This window comes from Mesoplodon mirus (genome assembly GCF_964341445.2).
Source record: "Mesoplodon mirus genome assembly, chromosome: 9".
NCBI classification, from domain to species: domain Eukaryota; kingdom Metazoa; phylum Chordata; class Mammalia; order Artiodactyla; family Ziphiidae; genus Mesoplodon; species Mesoplodon mirus.
The window spans coordinates 21,246,997-21,269,329 of NC_138985.1; the positions used below are offsets into that span (position 1 = coordinate 21,246,997).

At 36.8% G+C, this 22,333-nt stretch overlaps 1 protein-coding gene across 5 annotated transcripts in view; it reads right to left on the reverse strand.

The window, feature by feature from the left end:
• Positions 1-860: 860 nt before the first annotated feature.
• Positions 861-22,333, reverse strand: part of NAMPT (nicotinamide phosphoribosyltransferase) — a 44,200-nt gene continuing 22,727 nt past the window's right edge. For 3 of the 5 annotated variants that reach the window (XM_082631897.1, XM_082631898.1, XM_082631900.1), the window contains 4 exons: positions 19,960-20,185; positions 18,138-18,257; positions 14,392-14,532; positions 7,481-13,198 (listed from right to left, as the gene is read on the reverse strand). In XM_082631897.1, the coding sequence (XP_082488023.1) occupies positions 12,926-13,198; positions 14,392-14,532; positions 18,138-18,257; positions 19,960-20,185 (760 nt within the window). In that variant the 3' untranslated portion in view covers positions 7,481-12,925. The other 2 variants (XR_014294945.1, XM_082631899.1) reach the window with 2 other exon arrangements.

The window sequence follows — 22,333 nt, forward strand, 5'->3', positions numbered from 1 at the left end:
AGTTTTCTAACCTATATTTTGATGAAACAAACACTTCATGAATTTACTCTAAGGGTTTTCCAAAAAGACAGTAATATGTGAACATGCTTTGAAAAAGTTATCCGTGTTTAAAAAAACAACGTAGTAAAACGTTCTACTAGTTTTTTTTTTTTTTTTTTTAACACTTATTAAAGTGTTCAGGGTACTACAAAGGGTACCAAAACACTGTGGAACAGTGTTCATCTTAATGACATTTATTCAACAAACATTTAAATGTACTGAATGCAGGAGATACAGATGAATAAAACACCATTCTATATTGCCTCATGCAGGACCCAGAACCATGGATTGTAAGAGCTCTTTTAGAAATACACTCAGTACCTATGGAGGCCAGAGGAAGGGCATGTGGGGAGGGGATGGCAGATGAGCAAGTTGTTGCATGATTCTTGGGGGTGTTACCACCTAACACCTAAAATGAGTTAGCCAAAGGCAGCGTAAGTAAGGAGAGGAGTGGGGAAACGGTGTGATGTGTGTGCATGTGCAGGAGTGTGTGCAGGCAGAGCAAGTAGGTGATGCTGGCACAGAAAACAGAGGGCAAGACACGAGGCTGCGTGTGTGGCAGGGGACAGAGCAGGGAGGGTTTTGTGGGTTAGGTTGGATTCTGAGCATTATTGTGGGCTAAAGACAACACCAAATGCTTTAAGCAGGGGACTGAAGTGATTCGATTTTGTTAGAACACTTTTTTGGTAGTACACAGCAGCAGGGGGAGGGGGCTAAGGATGGAAAATCTAGTTAGGTATTTTTTGTATTGTCTCAGGAAGAGATTTGTGCACCTAAAGTGGGAGTGGGAGAGAAGATAGATTATAACATTATTTAGTAGGTAAATCAATAGGAATGTGTAATTGAGGACATGTGTAGGGTAATGGAGAGGGAACTCTCGCTTGGCCGGTTGGCTGAACCCCCAAATGAGGTAGAGAATCAGGAGGAATATGATAAGTTTGGCCTTGTCGTATGTGAGTAGGTATCTGGGTGGAAATGCATCACAGGTAGAAAAGTCTGGGCTAAAGAGAGAAATGCATGGAGGCTTGAGTAAACAGGTGATTGCTGAGAGCATGCGAGTGGCTGAGATCAGCCGAGATAAATATGGAGATGAGTAGGACACGCCAAAATTGAAAAGGTAAATGTGTGAGGAAGAGCCCCAGAGAGAGAAGGCACCCGAACTGTTCCAGCACAAGATGAAGCAGTTTCAAGGACTGAATTACTAACAGTAGCAAATACAGGGGAGATCCTCTGGTAAGATAAGAACTAAACATATTCGTTGGACAATCAAGAGGCCTCTGCTTTGTTTAATGAGGGATGAGAACCAGATGGGAGATGAACAGCAAGTGAAGCAGTAAATGGAGAGGAAGTGTACACAGAGTTTGGACATGAAAGGGAGAAGGGCGACTAAGCTGGTGCTATCAAGGGAGTGACTTTTTTTTTTTTTAAGGACTGGAGAAACAGGAACCTGTTTGTTTGTTGGCTGAGGAGGAAGGACTAGAAAGGGAGAGGTTGAAGTTAAGAGTTGTTTTTTTCCCAGGCTCAGAGTTCAGGCTACTTAGGAAGACCTAAAAAGAATTAAATTCGTAGTCAGTCCATCAGGAGGGCTCCTCAGCCCAACAGCTGATCCATCCATATTAATAAAAACTACAGAGCGTCTTCCCTAGTTTACCTCAAAGAAATAACAGCTCAGTAGGCAATTACAAAATTAGATAAGAAAATAAAGTAAGTCAGGATAACTATATTTTTAATAGTATTTTGCTGCCAACCAAAGAAAGATGCTTCTTTGGGATGAACGTAAATCAATGTAAACCAAAATTGTATTTTTCTGCACAGATTATGCTATAAACTGGTAGAAAAGTCAATTAACAGCTTATTCTACTTGCCAGGAGAACAGTATGAGCCCTGAAAAGTGGTAAAAAGATCCCTTGTGAATATACCAACTAAGTCAGCAAGAGTCCTATATACCAATAAGGTGGGAGGGGTCAGTCAGCCCACGTGAGAGCATGCAGGCAAAATTCTTGATTACCAAGGACCCATTTTCATGTTAATTAAAAAAAATTTTGGTGAAGTTAGTAATTTGAGTCTAAAATTCCATTCAAGAATATATTTCTCTTTGCTGGAATAACAAATAAATAAGTTTTAATGGAATGAAGAACTGTGAACCAATTAAGATAGAGTTGTCTCTGGGGGGAATAAATAATAATCAGAGAAACTTTTGAATAAAATAAAATAATTTGGAGTGGGAATAACCTGAGTAAGAGGTGACCGACTTTCACTGGCGCAGAATGCTTTGGCTGGTTTCTTTAAAAAAGAAAATGTGACTCCTAAAACATTAAAAACAAAAACTCAAAAATGTATTTAAAGGCTGGAACTTGGGCCTATGTCTGTTGAAAGGGGATGCTGCAGCAAGCTAGCAAAACCAAGAAATTTTAAACCGAGATTATTCCTTCCTTCCGTCTATTCATTAACTCAACAAATATTGCTTAAGCATCTGGTAAAGGACATCAAGCCTTTGGCAATACACAAAGCACTTTTTAATCAGTTTGGTACTCGTCCACGCATGTTTGGACCCTTCCAGGAGGCGGAGCTCCTCCTCTTGCAGGCTTGCCTGCGTCAGCGGTCTCCACTGCCTGGTCCCTTTGAGGCTCACACCCCTCCTGTTGCTGTCCCGTTCCCTTCCCTTCATTCACTGAACACACTGCCACCTGACTTAAGTTTTCCTCTCCACTACGACTCCGGATGATTTTAATGTAAACCCGTCCAACCCACTTGTCTTTTTAGGTTTCGTGATCTTGTTTTGTCTCCAATGATCTTTCTTAACTTCACGTAGCCACTGCAAGGTCATGCCTTGGATCGTACTACACCACGAACTTGCTCTTCTCAGATCACTAATCCAAGCATCCTGGTCTCAGGCTAGCATTTTCTGTCCTTCCCAAGCTGCTTGTTCAACAACTCCCAGTAGATCAGAGCTGTCGTCAGACTATCCATTGGGCTCTCTACCGTCTTCCCAACACTGTGTGTTGCCTTCACGTCCTTACCTATCCAGTTTAAGTACCGTAGGACCCTTTTTCAACAACTCAATTTTAATAATTATTCAGTTATTGTCCTTTGTTCTATTCAGGCTTATCTGGCAAAACTCCAAGTTATCTCTATTTTCTGCGTATCTGTACCTAGGCATCAGGGTGTTACTAGGGAGGGCAACAAAAATAAAACCACAAGAGGCAAATTTTCAGTGTAAGTTCTCAATCACCAACTAGCTGGGGAACTACAGCATGGTGTGGAGGACCCAACACCTCTGGGCACTTTACTCTCCACGATAACTGTTTTAAAACTTGCATTTTCAACCATCTGCCCTGGTCTCAAATTTCACAGAGACAACCAAAGCCTGCATACGCACTAGCTTCTCCTTTCTTCTAGATTAAAAGCACTCTGTCCATCGGAAGCCAATCCTTTGGACCCCATCCTCCTCCACCTTCTTTGGAACCCAATACCATGCTGATTCCTTTGACTCTCTGGTCTTCCACTTCTCCCTTTTTCCTGGGTCCTTCTCAGAGATAAAGCAGTACCTAAAAAGGGCAAGGGAGACACACTGTTGCCTCATTCTCTCCTCCTTCACACTTCCAACATTTGGGAGCTGTGCAAGGTAGCTTCTTTCTGATGTTTACCTCCTCTACTACCTGGAAGGGCATGTCTCTAAGCTGCCAGTTATTTCCAGGAGGTCAAATCCAATAGATGCTTTCGAATCCCTCACTCTACTTGATTTCTCAGCAGTATTCAACACCTGTGCAAAAAAGAAAAGCCCTTTCCTGGGCTTCTATGACTTTCCTCCTCCTGGTTTTCCTTTCATTTCTTTAGCTGCTGCTTGTCAGTCTCCTTTGCCTGCTCATCTGCCACTCAAAACTTTTGAGAGTGCCTATGGTGTTGCCCTGGGACCTCTTTTCTTTATAGCAGAGATCCGCACATTTTTTTTTCCTTAAAGGGTCATATAATAAATTATTCTAGGCTTTGCAGGCCATAAGGCCTGTCACAACTACTCAACTCTGCCACTGTGACAAGAAAGTAGCCATGAACAGTAGTTTAACTAATTGACATGGCTGTGTTCCAATAAAACTTTATTTACAAAAACAGATGGTGGGTTGGATTTGGCCTGTAGCCTGTGGTTTGCCATGCCATACTCTATACTCTGCCTAGAGAAGCATCCTCTCTTGTGTCTCCAATGACCATCTATACATCACATTCATATCCAAATCGGTATCTCCAGCTACCTAAAATCCACATTTAAATGTCTCAAAGGCATCTCAAATCTTACCTGAGGAATTGTGCTCTTTGCCCCCAAATCTGATCTTCCTCCAGTGTCCTTAGTAAAAGGCACTGCCATAGAGTGCACAAGGCAGAAAGTAAGGCATCCTAGATGTTTCTCCCTCTTTCATTCTCTAATTCTTTGAACTGGAAGAATACCTAAAAAAGGTAACTCTGTAAATGCCATTATTTGAAGCACACAGTCAAATTTAACATTTCACTAATAGAGCTAAACTTTATTTCCATGTTTATTACATGTTTATCTTTGATGTTGAATACATATTAGATTGATTTAACATACAACTTGGGAGAAAAGCTGACATTCTCCACTAGATGGGTTAAAAAGGAATGTAAAACTACAAAATACTTGTTTAAGTTTGAATTCTAAATTATGGCAAACAGAACAATAATTACCTTGCCATTTTTCTCTTTCTAGTTTTCCAAGATGGATTTCATTATAAAATGTTTTTCGTAACAATTTATTTCAAGAAAGGAAATAAGGGATAATCATTAAAACCATTTTACTTTAAGTATAGAGTACAAATAAAGAGTCTTAACGCAGAACTCCTACCTCCTATTTAAAATACAAATAATACTTCAAGATATTATGAACTGAGGGGGACTGACTGTTGTAAATTGCAAAGCTAATGACTTGAGCAAACCCACACATGCCATTTGCTTTTGTCTGCAAGAGTCAGGCTAATTTAAGGGTGACACAACAGAGTTCTATTTGATATCTATGTCACCCAGTTGCTACTCAGAATGGGGATGGCCAAATACTAAGTGCTTACGTGATGGAGATTCAGGATTAATCAATTCCAAGTGGCTAAGAGCTAACAAAGTTAATCATTCCATCCTCCAATCTATGGCCATGTACAAATGTACAGATTTTAGCATTCACTGAAAGTTTTAAAATAAAACTCCTCTAGATACTCTGAAATGGCTGAAATTCACAGTGTATAAAGACTGTTATCTGTAGTATAATTGCAGTGTTTAAGCAAAATCAAAATTACGGGTGGTTATCAAAGTTGTTGTTGGTAATAGTTTCTTTTTCTTCTCTATAAGCCCCTTAGCATATTTTGTGAAGAAAAGTGTGTTCTTAATACTCCTACTCTTTACTTAGATTTAAAAAATAATAAATCAGCTTAAAATTATTTTCTATCAGTGATTACAGGATGAAAGCTCTTGCTAGAAGTGTGAATGATGCCTACTGTTCTCATTAGACAGGTGTTTAGAATCATCTGCAAAATCCCATATTCTTAATAATAATGCTTATAAAAGATGTTTAATAAAGTTAACTCACTTCTAATTAGATTAGTGATAAAATATTTTCTCATGTAACTGTTTAGGCCAAATGATTTATGGCTTTTCCATTTTTAAAATTTCACTTTTAGTGTCATGTTGTTAAAGGTTTTCTAAATACTCTTCTAATATCAGATTCTTAAATGAGAAAAGACAAAAGATCGAAAAACTCTGTCTCAAGGCACACTCCTTTTCTTACAACAGGGTTGACACACTTTTCTGTAAAGGGCCAGATAATAAACATTTCAGGCTTTGTGGGTCACAGGGTCACTATTGCAATGACTCAATTTCTGCTGTTCTTGTGAGAAAGCAGCCATAGACAATATGTATTTATAGAAAGAGTAGTCCAAATTTGGCCTGCAGGCCACAGCTGGCCAACCTCTGCCTTAGAACAGAAAGGACATCTAAAAAATCCTGGTCTCTAGTCAAATGTGATGACTGACTGACTCAGAATCTAGCAGTTTAATCACTCTAGAACATGTTGATGTTGAACACCGAATTTAGCCAACTTTCCGCTTCTGGTTCAAACTCATGTCATTGTGCTTTTCATTTGGGATAATTTATCTTCATTTAAGAACTTGCCTGAGCATTATTTATTGAGGGATTCAGTTTAAAATTAATAAATGATGTCCATAAAATTGAATATCCAATTTAATTTTTGAAAAAAATGAAAAATATAACAGAATCAAAACATTAAAAATAAGTACACTCACTACCCATTCCAGTAATTCATTTAAGTTGTATCAACTATAGAATAGGAAAAATAAATTCAGAAGTGTAATTACTTTAAAATACACTACTTCCATTTCTGTCAATATTTTACATTTATGTATATATTCTAGAGTGTAAGCAGAAATTCTCTCTAAAAATCTCCTTAAAATCTTGAGGTGCATATTAGAGCCACAGGCAATATCTGACATATAAAATTGCAGTACAGGCCTTTCAAATTTGGCATTTCACTGGTACAATACAATGACCAACGTGTATAATCACTGTACAGTGCCTAGACATTCCAGTAAGAACCATTATTTTCTTTAATGTAGAATGATTAATACATATTCTACAAGGGGCAGTGAGGTTTAGTAATTCTATTGGGTATGTCCTGACATAATTTTCAAATTGTACAATAACACAAACAACTTTGTTAAGGCCATGTTTTATTTGCTGATTAATGGACAAAAGGCAATGTAATTTATTTTCAAGTATTTTCTTGAAAGTCTGTGCTCATAAAAATCATGAAAAGTTGGAAAGACTGTTAAATCACTGAAACTTTAAATATATCTTACACAATCTTGTTTGTACAAAAATACAAGTTAAATATAAACATAAAGCAATCATGATAATTTTATGCAAATCTGTTTTATGTGATCTTCAGTTATATATAAAAGTTTCTTGGTTCTGTTTGTGAAAAGATCAATACCAGATTGAATTACTATCTATTGGCAAAGGGCCCTAAAAAGCTTACTTTAGCAATTATCTTTGACATGGTTAAGAGCATTTCCTAATTTGAGATCACCTAAACACTGGAAAAAAGAAAAAATGAAAAGGGCAGTATGTCCATAAACCAACAAATAATGTGGCTGTAATGTATCATAAAACACAAAGAAACCCCACACATCTGTACAATAAACATTATGTATTACATACTCACACACACAGGTGTATACGTGTGTGCATGCACGTAAACACACACACACGCACACGCAGGCACACACACACATACCCAGTCATAAAACAAAGCCTAATGAGGTGTTGCTTCCAGTTCGATATTCAGCTGTGCATTTTTTCTTACTTCATCAAATGAATAGCTTTTTGTCACCTTCCCATTCTTGAAGACAGTATGGAGAAGATCCTGCACAAATATAACAATATTAAAATTTAATGATATTAGACTATCAAACAAAATTCTTAAGTAATGCTTTGATGAATTAGGTTAGTCAAATACACAGAGATGTTGATAGTGTTCAAATTATGAAATGATTTTATTCACAAAGAATGCTGGTAGAGCAGGCATGATCTAAAATGGGATGTAGAGATATCTAACTTTTAGGGAAAGGAATGATCTGAGTTGTACATTCTTAAAACAGTCCTCCTTAAAGGAAAAATGAAAAAAACCTAGTTGACCCATCTCTTTTGTTTCAGGTGGAAGATGCTTACTGCTGCTTTGGTTGCCCAGAAGAACTATGGCTGTCACTGATAATCATGACTGACAGATCAGCAAGGAAAGCCTGCCAGACCTTCCCTCGTTCCTAACCAAGACTCAACACTGATTAAACTTCTCAATTTGGAATTTACTAAACTTTCTAATCACGAGTTTTGGCCTTAAAGAAACAAGCAAGCAAACAAACAAAGCCAACACTAAAAACAAGCAACCGAACCCAAAACAGAAACATAAATATTGATTTCTTGACTAATGCATAGCCACTGATTTTAAAAACTCTGTGTATATTCCAAAAGTCATTGATACGTGTAATCCATGTGATCCACACAAGGATAAAACAAAGACAAATGAAGAAGAGAATTAGGACCAAATTCCCTTTCGAGTCTGGTAAAGCCATTCCTGTCTCACTAAGGAATTATCTGCCTCTAGCTTCTCTTGAAAAATCCATAGAAGTAATCTACTGTGCTGAAGTTTTCCATCTCATCTGAAGGTGAGGAGCATACAACGTTATCTAACATTTTTGTCATTATGTTGTTTCCTTTTTGTCCTACGATTAAAAAAAATTTTTTTTATTGAGGTATAGTTGATTTACAATATTAGTTTCAGGTGTACAACATAATTATTTAATATTTTTAGATTATAATCCAGTTAAAGTTATTATAAAATATTGGCTATATTCCCTGTGATGTACAGTATGTCTTTGTAGCTTTTTTTTTTTTTTTTTTTGCGGTACGCGGGCCTCTCACTGTTGTGGCCTCTCCCGTTGCGGAGCACAGGCTCTGGACGCGCAGACTCAGCGGCCATGGCTCACAGGCCCAGCCGCTGCGCGGCATGTGGGATCTTCCCGTACTGGGGCACGAACCCGTGTCCCCTGCCTCGGCAGTCGGACTCTCAACCACTGCACCACCAGGGAAGCCCATGTAGCTTATTTATTTTATACACAGTAGTTTGTACCTCTTACTCCCCTACCTTGCCCCTCCTCGCTTCCCTCTCCCCACTGGTAAACACTAATTTGTTGTCTGTATCTGTAAGACTGTTTCTGTTTTGTTATATTCATTTGTTTTATTTTTTAGATTCCACATACAAGTAATAACATACAGTATTTGTCTTTCTCTGTCTGACTTATTTCACATAGCATAATACCCTCCAGGTCCATCCATGTTGTTGCAAATGGCAAAATTTCATTTTTTTTAATGGCTGAGTAATATTACATTGTATGTATGTGCCACATTTTCTTTATCCATTCATCTGCTGATGGACACTTAGGTTGCTTCCGTATCTTGGCTATTGTAAATAATGCTGCTATGAACACTGGGGTGTATATAGGTTTCAAATTAATGTTTTCGTTTTCTTTGGATATACACCCAGGAGTGGCATTGCTGGGTCGTATGGCAACTCTATATTTAGTTTTTTGAGAAGTCTCCATACTGTCCTCCATAGTGGCTGTATCAATTTACACTCCCACCAACAGTGTAAGATGGTTTTCTTTTCTCCACACCCTCTCCAGCATTTGTTATTTGTAGACTTTTTGATGATGGCCATTTATTCTGACAGGTGTGAGGTGAAACCTCATTGTGGTTTTGATGTGCATTTCTCTAATAATTAGCAATGCTGAGCATCTTTTCATGTGCCTGTTAGCCATCTGGATGTCTTCTGTGGAAAAATGTCTATTCAGTCCTTCTGCCCATTTTTAGATTGGACTGGTTTTTTTGATATCACGTTATATTAGCTTTTTGGATATTTTGGATATTAACCCCTTGCTGGTCATATCATTTGTAAATACTTTTCCCATCATGCAGGCTGTCTTTTTGTTTTGTTGATGGTTTCCTTTGCTGTGCAAAAACTTTTAATTAGGTCCCATTTGTTTATTTTTGCTTTTATTTTTTTGCCTTGGGAGACTGATCTAAGAAAATACGACTATGATTTATGTCAGAGTGCTTCGCCTATGTTCTTTTCTAGGAGTTTCACGGTATCATGTCTTACATTTAGGCTCATTACTGCTTTTGACACATTTTATATCTTTTTTGTTTTGTGTATCCCTGAACTACTTATTGCAGATATAGGTGATTTTACTGTATGTCTTTTAAACTTCCTTAGTATATGCTTGATTTGCTCCCTTTACTATATATCTGTGTTTACTGATGAGGTATTTCCTTTTGTAATTATCATGTTTCTAGTTACAGCATTTTTCTCCCCTGTTTAGATTACTCCTATTAACGTTTCTTGTAAAGCTGGCTTGGTGATGCTGAATGTTTAGCTTTTGGTTGTCTGTAAAACTTTTGATATCTTCAAATCTGAATGAAAACCTTGCCAGGTAGAGAGTGTTCTTGCTTGTAGGAACAGAGTATTCTTGGTTGCTGTCATCACTTTAAATATATTGTGCCATCCCTCTGGCCAGCAGACTTTCTGCTGAAAAGGCAGATTATATAGGCTTATTAGAGTTCCCTTGTAAGTTGTTGCTTTTCCCTTGCTGCTTTTAATATTCTCTCTAATTTTTGCCAATCTAATTACAATGTTTCTTGGTGTGGTCCTCTTTGGATCTGATCCTTTTGGGGCTCTCTGTGCTTCCCCTTTCCAGGTTAGGGAACTTTTCAGCTATTGTGTCTTCAAATATGTTCTCTGCCCCTTTCTCTCTCTTCCTTCTGGGACTACTACAATGCAAACGTTAGTTGCTTGATGTTGTACTAGAGGTGTCTTAAATTGTTCTCATTTTTTAAATTCTTTATTCTCTTTAGCTTCAGTGATTTCCATTACTCTGTCTTCCAGTTCACTGATCCATTCCTCTGTATCATTTCATCTGTTGATTCCTTCTAGTGTATTTTTAATTTCAGTTATTGTATTCTTAATCTCTGGTTCTTTATATTTTCTGACTTTTTGTTACAAACTTCTAAACTCTCACTCTGGTTAGCCAGTCTTTTCATGAGTTCTTTGATGAGTTTTAAGATCATTATCTTGAACTCTTGTACGTGGTAGGCTGGTTATGTTTTCTGACCTTTGAGAAGTTGCCTTTTGTAGAAGTCCTCTGTGTCCCAGCAGTGAATCCCTTCTGGTCACCAGAGCTATATGCTGCTCTAGGGCTCCTCCTATGTAGGTTGCTTGGGTCCTTCTGTTGTGGCAGACTGACTACAGCAGGCAGTCTGGTAGATGCGGCTGGCCCCCAGTCTCGTTGGTTGCCAGGCCTTGTGTGTAGACTGCTCGCAGCTGGTCGGTGGGGCTGAGTTATAAGGCTGCTAGCTGTGGAACCCTGGGGGGTCCTGGGGCTAGTGTCAGCCCACTGCTGGGCAGAGCCAAGTCCTGAGGGCTGGTGTCAGACTGCTGGTAGGTAGGGCCAGTTGCTAACAGCTGGCTGTGGGGTCCAGGGTGTCCTGAAGCTTGTGTTGGCTTGCTAGTGAGTGGGGCTGGATCCAAGAGCAGCTAGCTGAGGGGCCCAAGGTGTCTCCAAGGTCAGCTACTGGGTCTGACTCAGGCTCCTTTCAGACTACTGCTTCTGCCCTGGGTCTCAGAGCATGTGTAAGTTTGCGTGTGCCCTTTAAGAGTAGAGTCTCTATTTCCCACAGCCCCCTGGGTGTCCCGAAATAAGCCCTGCTGGCTTATCTTCCTGGTGCAGGACCTGCCCCAGGCTGGAGAGGCTGAGGTGGAGCTCAGACCCCTCACTTCTTTGGAGGAACCTCTGAAATTATATTCTTCTCCTGGTGATGGGTTGCCCACTTGCAGGTGTGGGTCTTGACTATACTGTGACTCTGCCCCTCTCACCTGCCTCGTCATAGTTCCTTCCTTATAGCTTTAGTTGTAGATCTTTTCTGGTAGATTCTGGTCTTCCTCGTCAGTATTTGCTCTGTAAATAGCTGTAATTTTGGTGTGCCCATGAGAGGAGGTGAGCTCAGGGTCTTCTCACTCCACCATCTTGAAACAATCTTCTCTGTCCTTGTGTTGCTTCAAATCACACTGCTCTTGCTGTGACATTTTCCTTATGAATTTAACTTTAATCTATTGAGGAAAGGTGGTTCCTATTAAATCAAAAGGTCTAGATGATCATAAATTGATTAGTGACTCAAATGTTCTCAAGTATCATTCACATACTCTTAAAATCAATGCCTTGTTTTACTCATAGTTATGACCATGTCTAAAGTGACTTCCGTCCACGTGTGATAAACCAATTCGGCAAAGTCTTGGTAGTATAAGAGTTAAGTGAAGGCTATGCAAAGAACTGCGTAACAGGCTATATAAAGGAATCTAATTCTAAAAGTTTTAGGGACTTATACATATTTTTCATTAAACAGAAAAATCATATTGTATTAATTCTGGCTCAAAATCTTAAAAGAATGTAATAAAAGTAACATAAGCAAAATATGTGATGTGGTATAAAGGATCAAAAGTTAAAAACATGTGAAGTAGTAAGTTAGTGTGTTTATGTTTAGTGTAAACCCTCCTCTGAGAATATGAATATTCATGAGTAATTCTCCTCTAAAAAAGAGTATTTTCCTTTTCAATCTGGTGGCTTAAAAACAGAAATTTTATAACTATTGAGTTCAGGAATATAAGTGTACTTTTGTATGTTAACGAGCATGGAGACTACTTTAGCATTACTATACATGTTTCTAGTTTGGTTGACTAAAATCAGAAAACTTGGTTAAGTCTAGGTTTCACCATTTATTAGTTATATAATCTGAATCAAGTCTCACTGTTTTCACATCTTACACTACTAAGATAATGTAATTTGCCTTTTTTAGTCATTAGAGCTGCTGGGAGAATCAAATCAGACTAAAGAAAACCATCTGAACTGGATTCTATTGTTTTGAAAAAGGGAATTATCTTTAACAACATTTTAGAATTTGGATAGCCCTTCTTTTATCTAATACAATTACCAAAGTTTTACTGTAACATAAATAGCTATGAGTAGTCTAAGAACAGCATCCTTTAAGTATTCTTAACTATTCCTGTTCAGAAACGATTCACTGCTAATTGGCAATAAGAGTAAGATCGAATATACGCACTTACTGAAGCTCATCAATCACTCCCTGCTGCTCACTATGTAGAAAACCATAATTTTTTTGGAATGTTACAAAATATTTCACCCAATGTATGTAAAAGTCTCATATTTACTATCTAGCCATTTCTTGTTTTTCATCGTATTTTGGAAGGCTAGGTCAGCAACTGTAAACACTTTAAATAAAATAGAACATAAAAGCTTCCTTTCTTAATTTGAAGAGTCAACCTACTACTGTTTAAAAAACAAACCAAAACAAACAAAAAAACCCCCAAATCAGCATAGATACATACATGACCATATTCTTCAAGGTCTCCTTTTCCTTCCTCAAGTGTAACAAAATTCCCTGCTGGTGTCCTATGCAAAGATAATCGGCCCTTTTTGGACCTTTTGTTGGGATCAGCAACCGGGTCCTTGAAGACATTGATCTGGAATCCAAATTAAGAAAGTTGGAGAAATAGAAGACTAATCATCAGAAATGTTCACTCAACTCCCATTAAAAAAAAAAAAGTGTGTACATAATTTATATACATTTTAAGGCACTTTGAACGTATAATTAAACCAATCCACACCTGGCTTTTAGAGATTCTAGCCTGTTTTGGAGGACAGAGTCCTCTGTGATGAAAAAGGTATGAACAAAATCCAAATCTTGGATATCCTTTCTTACCAGTGTAGAATACTAATACTCCATCTGTAGTAAGTCTTTGAGGTTAACAATGGGACCCTTAAGGTATCTCCTTTTGTATTATGCCTTGCCCTTAAACTGATCTAAGTATAGCACACGTGTGTTACTGAAAAATCAATCTATGTCAACTCAATTATATAATCTGTGGCAAGGGAACGAGGAGTTTACTATGATAAAGCCTTTCCTATTTCATAACCTTTTCCCTTTCGTTACTTTTTATTCTATTACCTTGTTACTGTCAGAAGCAAAGAAGACCTAGAGAACCTAGAGACCTAGAGCACAGTTTCAGGATCAGAAAGGAAGCAGCAACTGGAGATGGCTATAAAAAGAGAAGCAGAAGAGGCAATCCCAGAACTCGCCAAAGAAAGATGGTGGTGAACTAAGGTAGGGAACCAACCCATGTTTTCTTAGGATCCCCTACACACACCCTTTAATACACAGACTCTCAAGAGCTTATGAAGAGCTAGGGAGACTGCTGTTCAGCTGCTTGCAGCTTGGGTTCCCTTGTTTTAAGGCTACCAGAACATGATTCTAGTAACACAACTCAAACGTCATAGTTCACCTTCCTAAAACATTCTTTGACAGTGTTTACATATTTGCAGTGTTTACATACGTGATGGCTAGGTTAGCTGACCTTCTCATTCAAATATGGTCAACTTTTTGATTCAAAGGTATATACTGAAGTAGTGGAAATGAATTGACCTGCATCATCTCTCTTAAATAATCTCTCATTTGCCCAAATCTCCATTTTTTTCTGAAGTCAAGTTATCACCCCCTGTCTCTTTTCATTCTTTGTTTCTGCCTCAAGGTCAGGGGTACCTGACAATACAGTAACAGTTCAGGACCATATTATCCTTGGACTATTGCGTTCAATAAGTACATTCAACATACATACATAAATATTAACAACACAAGAGTAAAAGTTCAATGACATACCCCAAGGCCATTGGTTACAACATAACTACATTTAAAGGAACAATTCAGGAGATCTCTTGTTAACTTCTGTAGCAAAGCTCCACCAGAACCGAAGGAAACATTTTCTATACTCCATTTTTTTTGCTTCATGCCTTCCACAATCTAGATTAAAAATAAGATATAAATAAATAAATAAATTTAAGCCAAGTAATTTGGAAGAGGAAGAAGCTAATTTTCCATGAGCCATATTGATGAATAAACCATCCAAAGCTGTTTTATAACACAGTAAATAATGGGATAAGAATAAGGTCTACACAAAGTTACATTCCACTCTTTTCTTTTAAAAAGACCCACCAACCCCAAAAAGGGCAGCGCAAGGAATAAGTGTAGAAGGAGGGGATTTCATTCAAAGTTCCTGAATTTGTGTTGTAGTCACAGTGATTGTGGTTTAGGTTGGGGAAATGGAGGAAATGAGAGGGAGAAAAAAAAATAGCTATAAATACCTAAGGTTACTTGAGTAAACTGTCATCTACCTCTTGCAGTTACTGCCCAGATGCCACTAGCACAAGCAATGGGGCATGGACGTGTGCCCCAAATTACTAGATTCTAGAAATGACACTCCTCATCATTAATAAATCTCAATACATGTTATCACATGTCAGTGCATGTCATATGTAATGGGGCATTTAAAAGTCAACGGATATTGGTGGTAAAACAGTATAAAACACCCTCTCCTGCGTAACAGTTGAGACACTGGCAGTCATCTTACTCTGGCTGGTACTCCAGTGCTGTAAGCAAAATTAAGAACTGACTGGGTGTTACGATTTATCATTGGATCATGTTTTGGGAGAATGATCATCTAAAAGCCAGAAAGAGAGACCTATATGAACACAGAGTTCCAGCAACTAGAATAGTTCTTTCAAGGGACACATAATTTAAAAGTTAAATTAATTTATTAATCTACATTATTATCAATACCATTTGTATTTCTTTTTCCTAAGCAGGACTTATTTATCTAGCATCTGTCTTCTTTAATATATTCCATCACTTTTATGGTAGAAGGTGGCAAATAAAATTTAATAACCATTTTTAATTTCATAAGAATAGTCGAAAGGAAGTAACTGGAAAGTCCCGTTTCATTTTATTTAAACAGAACTTTCAGAAGTGATCAGAAAATCATAAGCAAGTTTAATAGTTTTAAGTGAATCATTAATATAAATTTGCCATATTCCTCCCAATACCAAAAGTCTCAAACTGACCTTTTATCTAGGCCTTATTTTCAACCTTGCAAGACACAAACAGATAAACTCCAAGGACCTTCCATTTTTAACAAGCCCACATTTAAAAAAAAAAAAAAATCTCAGCCATCTAATTCTCCTGGTATATGTCAGGAATCAAGATGGAAACATATACAATTTATTTTAAAATGATTCCTTAGGCTGTATATAAACCCAGTCTCATGTCTTTTATTATTATACCTGAACCCAAAAGTACTCAAGGGCCCTGAATTCAGATTTATTTTTCACTGAACTAACTGTAAACTAAGTATAACTAAAATAATAATAAAAACCTTATAAAACACAAAATTAAGGCATGTTCTAAAAAGTGAATTTCAAAATGGAAGAAATACAAGGAGTAGGACAAAAAAATAGAGGAGAAGAAATGGAAACAGATAAAGATGGAGGGTAAGGAGATTTGGGTAAAATATATAGAGAAAATAGTTTCAGAACTGTCACCTGATTTTAGGTAAGGCTCAGAAGCACAGGAAGGAGTAAATCACAAAGAACAGTATCACCTAATGTCATATCTCTGTATTTTAGGACCAATTTCTTTAAGATATCCTTCCCATATAGCTTTGCCAAAAGTTGTGAAATTTAGACAATTTAAAGTTTAAGTGAATTTTTCTATTAATGTTACAGGAAATTATGGAATTGGAGTAAAACTTACTTTTTAAAAATACTTGCACAATCAGAAGGAAATCTGACTAGACATAGCAAAAATGCTATATGAATTCCTTTTCTTGCTTCTAAAGACTTACTTTGACCCACCTCCAGTATGAAGAAAGCAGGAATTATTACCCTTTAGGTAACGAGCGCATCCGCATGAACACCAACTATTCATTCTCTGACCATTCTGTTTAAGGTTTCACCAATGCCAGAGAATATCTGTCTCAATATTTAACTTCTTGCTCATGGAGTTAAAAGAAAAGTTCAAGTTCTGAACTGATTCTCAACCTTAAAAATGCATACACATTTCCAAAGTTTATTTAGAAAAACAAAAAGAAAAAAAAAAGAAAAAAAGGAAAGCCAAAGAGCTTCAGTTTTTAAAGGGAAGTTCAAATACCTGATGGAACAACCGAACTTAAAGAGCTGCCCCTAAGAACAAGGAAGGGTAGGTATAAGCAATGGGAAGCGCACTGGGCTAATGCGTATTCTGATATACAGTACCCTGCCCACATTTCTTCATCTGAAAGGGGGATAAGTATGTGTGAGGGTACCTGCTACAATGGAGGTATGCGTACTAGTTCTTAACTGATACCAAGGTGAGAAACCTTCAATTCAGCTGAGCGACAGGACAACAGCAATTAAACATGTCAGCTGAGATTTCTATGCTCAGGTCCTCCTCCTTGCTGCAGATTTTTCTTCTGTTTCTTCCTTCCTTGTCACATCAAAGCCTTAGAAGAGCTGGGGGGAGTTTCCACTTTTCTTAAGCAAGGCAGTTTGGGAGAGTTGGTAGAAGAAACCTCATTTCTGTTATTGCAAGACATCTATTCCAGACATCATTTTCGAACTCTAAATGCATATCGCCACAGAAGTACTGATAGTTATATGCAATAGTTCTTACTTTTATTTATTTAGTTTAATTTTTTTTTGTTTTTGGCCACCCTGTGTGGCATGTGCAATGTCCCCGACCAGGGGTGGAACCCTTGGCCCCTGCAGTGGAAACATGGAGTCGTAAGCACTGGACTGCTGGGGAGGTCCCAATAGTTCTTACTTCTAAATGAATCTTTGGAAAACAAACTATTTATAATTTGGGTACTGACCTTAATCTAACCACACTGAACTCTTTCAAACAGAAGATTCCATCTGAAACTATATGCCTTAAAATTTCAGTGCTTTATAGTAGCTGACAGTCTACAGCGTGGTATCGCTGATAGTCTTTAATTTTAATACCTAAAATACTCCAAAAAAACTGAGTTCCTTAGAAGCTTATCCGAGAAACAAAAGAGGAAAAGTTTTAAGATAGCATAAAACTTATGCTATTTGGCTAATAAATCTAACAGTAATAGTGGTAACAGTCAATGCTAAATTTAGAAGAGGTGACAAACCATTCAATAATTTTTGAAAAAGCACAGATGAATATCATTCAAGTTTCACACTGTTAGAGTAATATGGAAGCTCCATTCTATTAAAACTGAGACCTATTTGTACAGTGTCAAGACTTTTTGTTTTATATACAAAAAATATTCCTTGACTGGCATTTTCTTGTTTTCTAGTGACACTTCTTTGGGCTCATCATCCAGGGTAGCCAATGAGGACTGGCAGTATGGTTTGGCCGGTACTTCTGTATTTTAAGTTAATATATTTTAAATATACTCCTATATTTTAAATTTTAAGCAAGTAACAGAAACGGCATAAACCATCTTAAACACTTATTAAAATAATCACAACTGTACTTAAATTATTAATGTGTTCTTTATCAAACTAATAAAAAGGAGTTTAATTATAAGGATTGCTTTATTGAAACTTTTAGTATAAAATACGTACCTCTTGTAAGGTATTAATATCTACTCCATCCCCTTGAATAACTCTAAGATAAGGTGGCAGCAACTTGTAGCCCTTTGAGTTCTCAGTAACAGGGAACTTCTTACCTAAAATATCCAAAACCTGTATGGAAAAATACACACCCAAACACAAAATAACTAATACTGAAAAACAAGTGTTAAAGCTTTCCAAAGTTTAAAAAAAAAAAAACAAGACTGTTAGCAAAGCAAGGTCGAGAATATAAAAATGAATCAAATTAAGTTTTACAAGACTATGTATAAGCCTTCTAAACTTTTGTCTCAATTCCTTTTGATTATGTTAGAAACAGGCATGCAATTTTCTACCAAGTCAACTTATACTGTAAAGTGGCTCAGAACACAAGTAGTTTTCCCTCACATTTTTCAAATTAGATTCAGGAAAAAAAACCCTTTAACATTAGGAGCTTACAATGGTAAATATAATATTTTTCAAAGGTATATAAAACATCATTTAAGAAACATGATTATACTTTTGATTTGGATTTTTTTCTGCTTGTGCCCAATAATTTAATTTGTCTGACATAACTCAAACACGAATCCACCTGAATTACAAAGTTCAAAGAAATCATGATATGCAGATAAAGCTGGAAATGAAGCATATATAACCCATAGTTTCTCTGAGGTGCTTCTCACTTAACAATGACACCCATTTTTTAAACCAAATTGCTTAATATGCCAAGTTGTCCCACTTATTCATTAACTACTGCAAGTTTGGGAGCAGCTGAAATACCTCAACACTGACTGAAAATTCCTCAGAAAGCTTGGTCAGAGATTCCAAAGATCTACCCAACAATCACTCCCTTTTCCTAAATAAATTGGTTTAAAATTCTAACAATGAAAACATTCCATACTGATAACTTCGTTGATTCCTGAAACTTCGTTGATTCTTGTTCATATTTCAGGCTAAGATCAGACCTTCAGATGGCCTATTTACTTAACAGGATAGGAAAAGACCTCCTTGATTCTACACCCCACTTTCTTAAGGGGTAATCCATCACCTAATCATCAGCTGGGAAACAGTGTGGTAAAGAGGGAAGGTGATAGCCACAAAGACCTACGTTGGATACTTGGCTTATTTTACATGTCATGTGACCTTGAGCAAGTTTATTTTAACCTCTCTAAGCTGGTTTCTTTGTCTTATAAAAGAGATTGTACTATTGATCATAGGATTTTCACAGATTAAATAATGACACAGCTAAAGCAAAGCACACACAGCACTATATTTTTCTAGTTGTAAATAAGCATCAATAACCTGCTCTTACTAGTGCTTTTCAAAGAAGGTAAACCAAGTCCTGAACACTAAAAAAATGCAACAAGGCTATATTGAGAATCAACAGTCTCTCTAAAGAATCTCTACTGGAAAACTATTTTCAAATTATTTTTATTCCACAGTACCTTGCACATATTTCTTTTGCACTAAAAACCTTCAAAGGTATAGCAATGATAAAGGAAAAAGAAAGAAACCACAAACTTGGTAACCAAATCACAGGACTGGTTAAAATGGTAACACTATTAAGTAATTTTGAAGGTAAAAAGAAAGTATCTATTCAACAGTACTTAACTGTTTCTTTGACAGTAGTATATAAGTAATCCATAACTCTGGATATCCTTTCTCTGTTATTAATGCGTGACCTTGGGCAAATCTATTACTCTCTGGGTTGCAACTCTACAATAAGGGGACTAGTCCAGAGAGTTCTGAAATAGTGTGTGTATAAATGAAATTAAAAGTAGTGTCGATGCTGCTGGTCTATAGGCACTTTATAGTCAACTTACGTATTAAAATTTACCTTTAATACAGTGTCAAGAGGATTTCCAGAATCAGGTCTGATTATTAGTGGTGCCTCTGTACTTCTTGATACTATTAAATGTCTTAGATCTTCACCCCAGATTTTCTCACACGCATTATAAATGTCATAGCTATCGCTGACCACAGATACAGGCACTGATGAAAATTGTGTTACTATATGTTCAAAAGCATCTTTTTCATGGTCCTTCCCCCAAGCTGTTATGGTACTAGAAAACAAAATGAAAATACAGATTTACTTAGGCATACACATTATATGTTCCTGAATCATATCTCACGTTTACTATACTACACCTTCAACACTGCAGAGAAGGTGAGTGATTTAATTTAATAAACGCACATCAAAAGGTTAACGGAATATCTGAGCCAAACCACTCCTTGGCCAACTTTGAAGACTATAAGTAATCTCATTCCTCTCCAATAGTTATTTAAACTCTTAAGTCATGTTCAACCAACTATAAACTACGTTATGTTCGTTTTTAGTATTCCTGAACCTACCCATTTAAAATGAGTGAGCTAAAAAGTACCTGCTGCAGACACTTTCTACATTATACTGAGATGTTAGAAGGAATGAACACATACTCCCATTATTCTGCTAGGCCATGCAAGCACTTGGCTCCCTTCTGTGCATTTTCAAAACCATATACCAATAATAGTAGGGACACATTTTATCTTTCTTACATTTCAAAATCTTACACTTAAAAGCAATTACTTAGGCAATTATTTATACTATACCATGCATAGATATAGTAAACTAACTCTTTACCTGTTATATCTCCAATTGGCCAGTAACAGGTAGTCATTTATTTCACTTACAGATTATCCACTAGTACTTAATATATGCTCCGGGAATAAGAATTATAATATTTAGTTTCAGCAAAACGTAATTAAGATGGGAAATAAAGCGTGTGAGTTTCTATTAGGCAAGAATGATTATAGTGATTTTTACACTGTCCTCAATAATGGTGGTTCTTTTTGAAGAGATTAATGACATGTAACCCAAGTACTTGCTGGTTAACCAATGTATAATATCAATAATTTTAAAAATTCTTAAAGAAAACTTCATAATGAATTTTAGAATTGTTACCATTTTCTCGTGCCAAGTAATTTTTCTTTCTCCCCAATTTGCTAGTCTTTGCCTCTACCCCATTTTCCAAAGAAAAATAATGGCAAGTAAAACAACCCATTCATTTAACCCCATGCAGATATAAGATTATCTCCGAACTGTTTGAAAAGGCATACTAATTTATTTTTGAAATTGTTGTTTTATTCTTATTTTTTTTTCTAAAGGACTGAAGTCAACAACTTTTCTTATGCTGGGGATGGCAGAGCATGCACATTTCAGGGGTAAAAAGACTTAGCTACCCAGAACTACTCTCATCTGAAATGGAGAGACAGCATATTTATATAAAACTCATTTTACAGTGAACAAAGTAGCTATGATGCCAACTCTCCACTTAATGCAAGTAACCGCAGGCTAAAGGGAAAATTAAGACATGGATAAAGAGAAGCCCCTCCCTCATATCAAGAATTGCTATGGTCCCCTTTATAAGGGAGAGAATTAAGCTCAAAGAGTACCAACACTGGAGAGCTTTGCCATGTAAGAACAAACTCTTAGAGTTGAGAGGTCACTGTCTATGCACTTATGTTTTACTAGCATCGTTATCAATACAGTCAACTAGCTCTGCTATTTGCGTGTATCACGTCTAGCAAACTTAATGGTTCCTGTTTAGTCTTTATCTTACTTGCTTTCTCTTTGGCATGTGAACTTTCCTGAAGCTTTCTTTCCCAATGACTTCAGTGACATACCCCATGTTTTGATTTTTTCCCCCATTCTTCTATGGGTCCTCTTCAGTCTCCCCTAGATGCTCTCCTTTCTCAATATGACCTGGGGCTCTGGTCTCTCTCTACACCTCCCTGTGTGAAAAACACTCAAAGCTTTTAAAAAATACCTTTGTAGCGAGTTTCCAAAATCTGTACCTTAGCCCAGGTTTTTTTTCTCTGGACTACAGATCCATTTTGTTAGGGAGGAAAATGAGTTTTTTCGTCTCATCGTCCCACAGACATTTCCCATAGCACCCTCCACATAATCTAATCATAACAACATCTAGTATAATATTTGGTATATGGAGATCATAAATATTTGTTCAATGAATTCTACTTAATTTAATTTGATACCTTTCCAAAGTTTGAGGAAGAGTTATGTAATTGAATATTTTCAAGTCCAGATTCATATACTCTTTAAGAAAATATTTATAACAATAATGGCAATGTTCTAAATTTTAGTGTTTCCTTATTTTAAAGTTATCTTGGGTGTTGGTTCATTTTCCCTCAATGACCTTCTGATGTAGGAGATG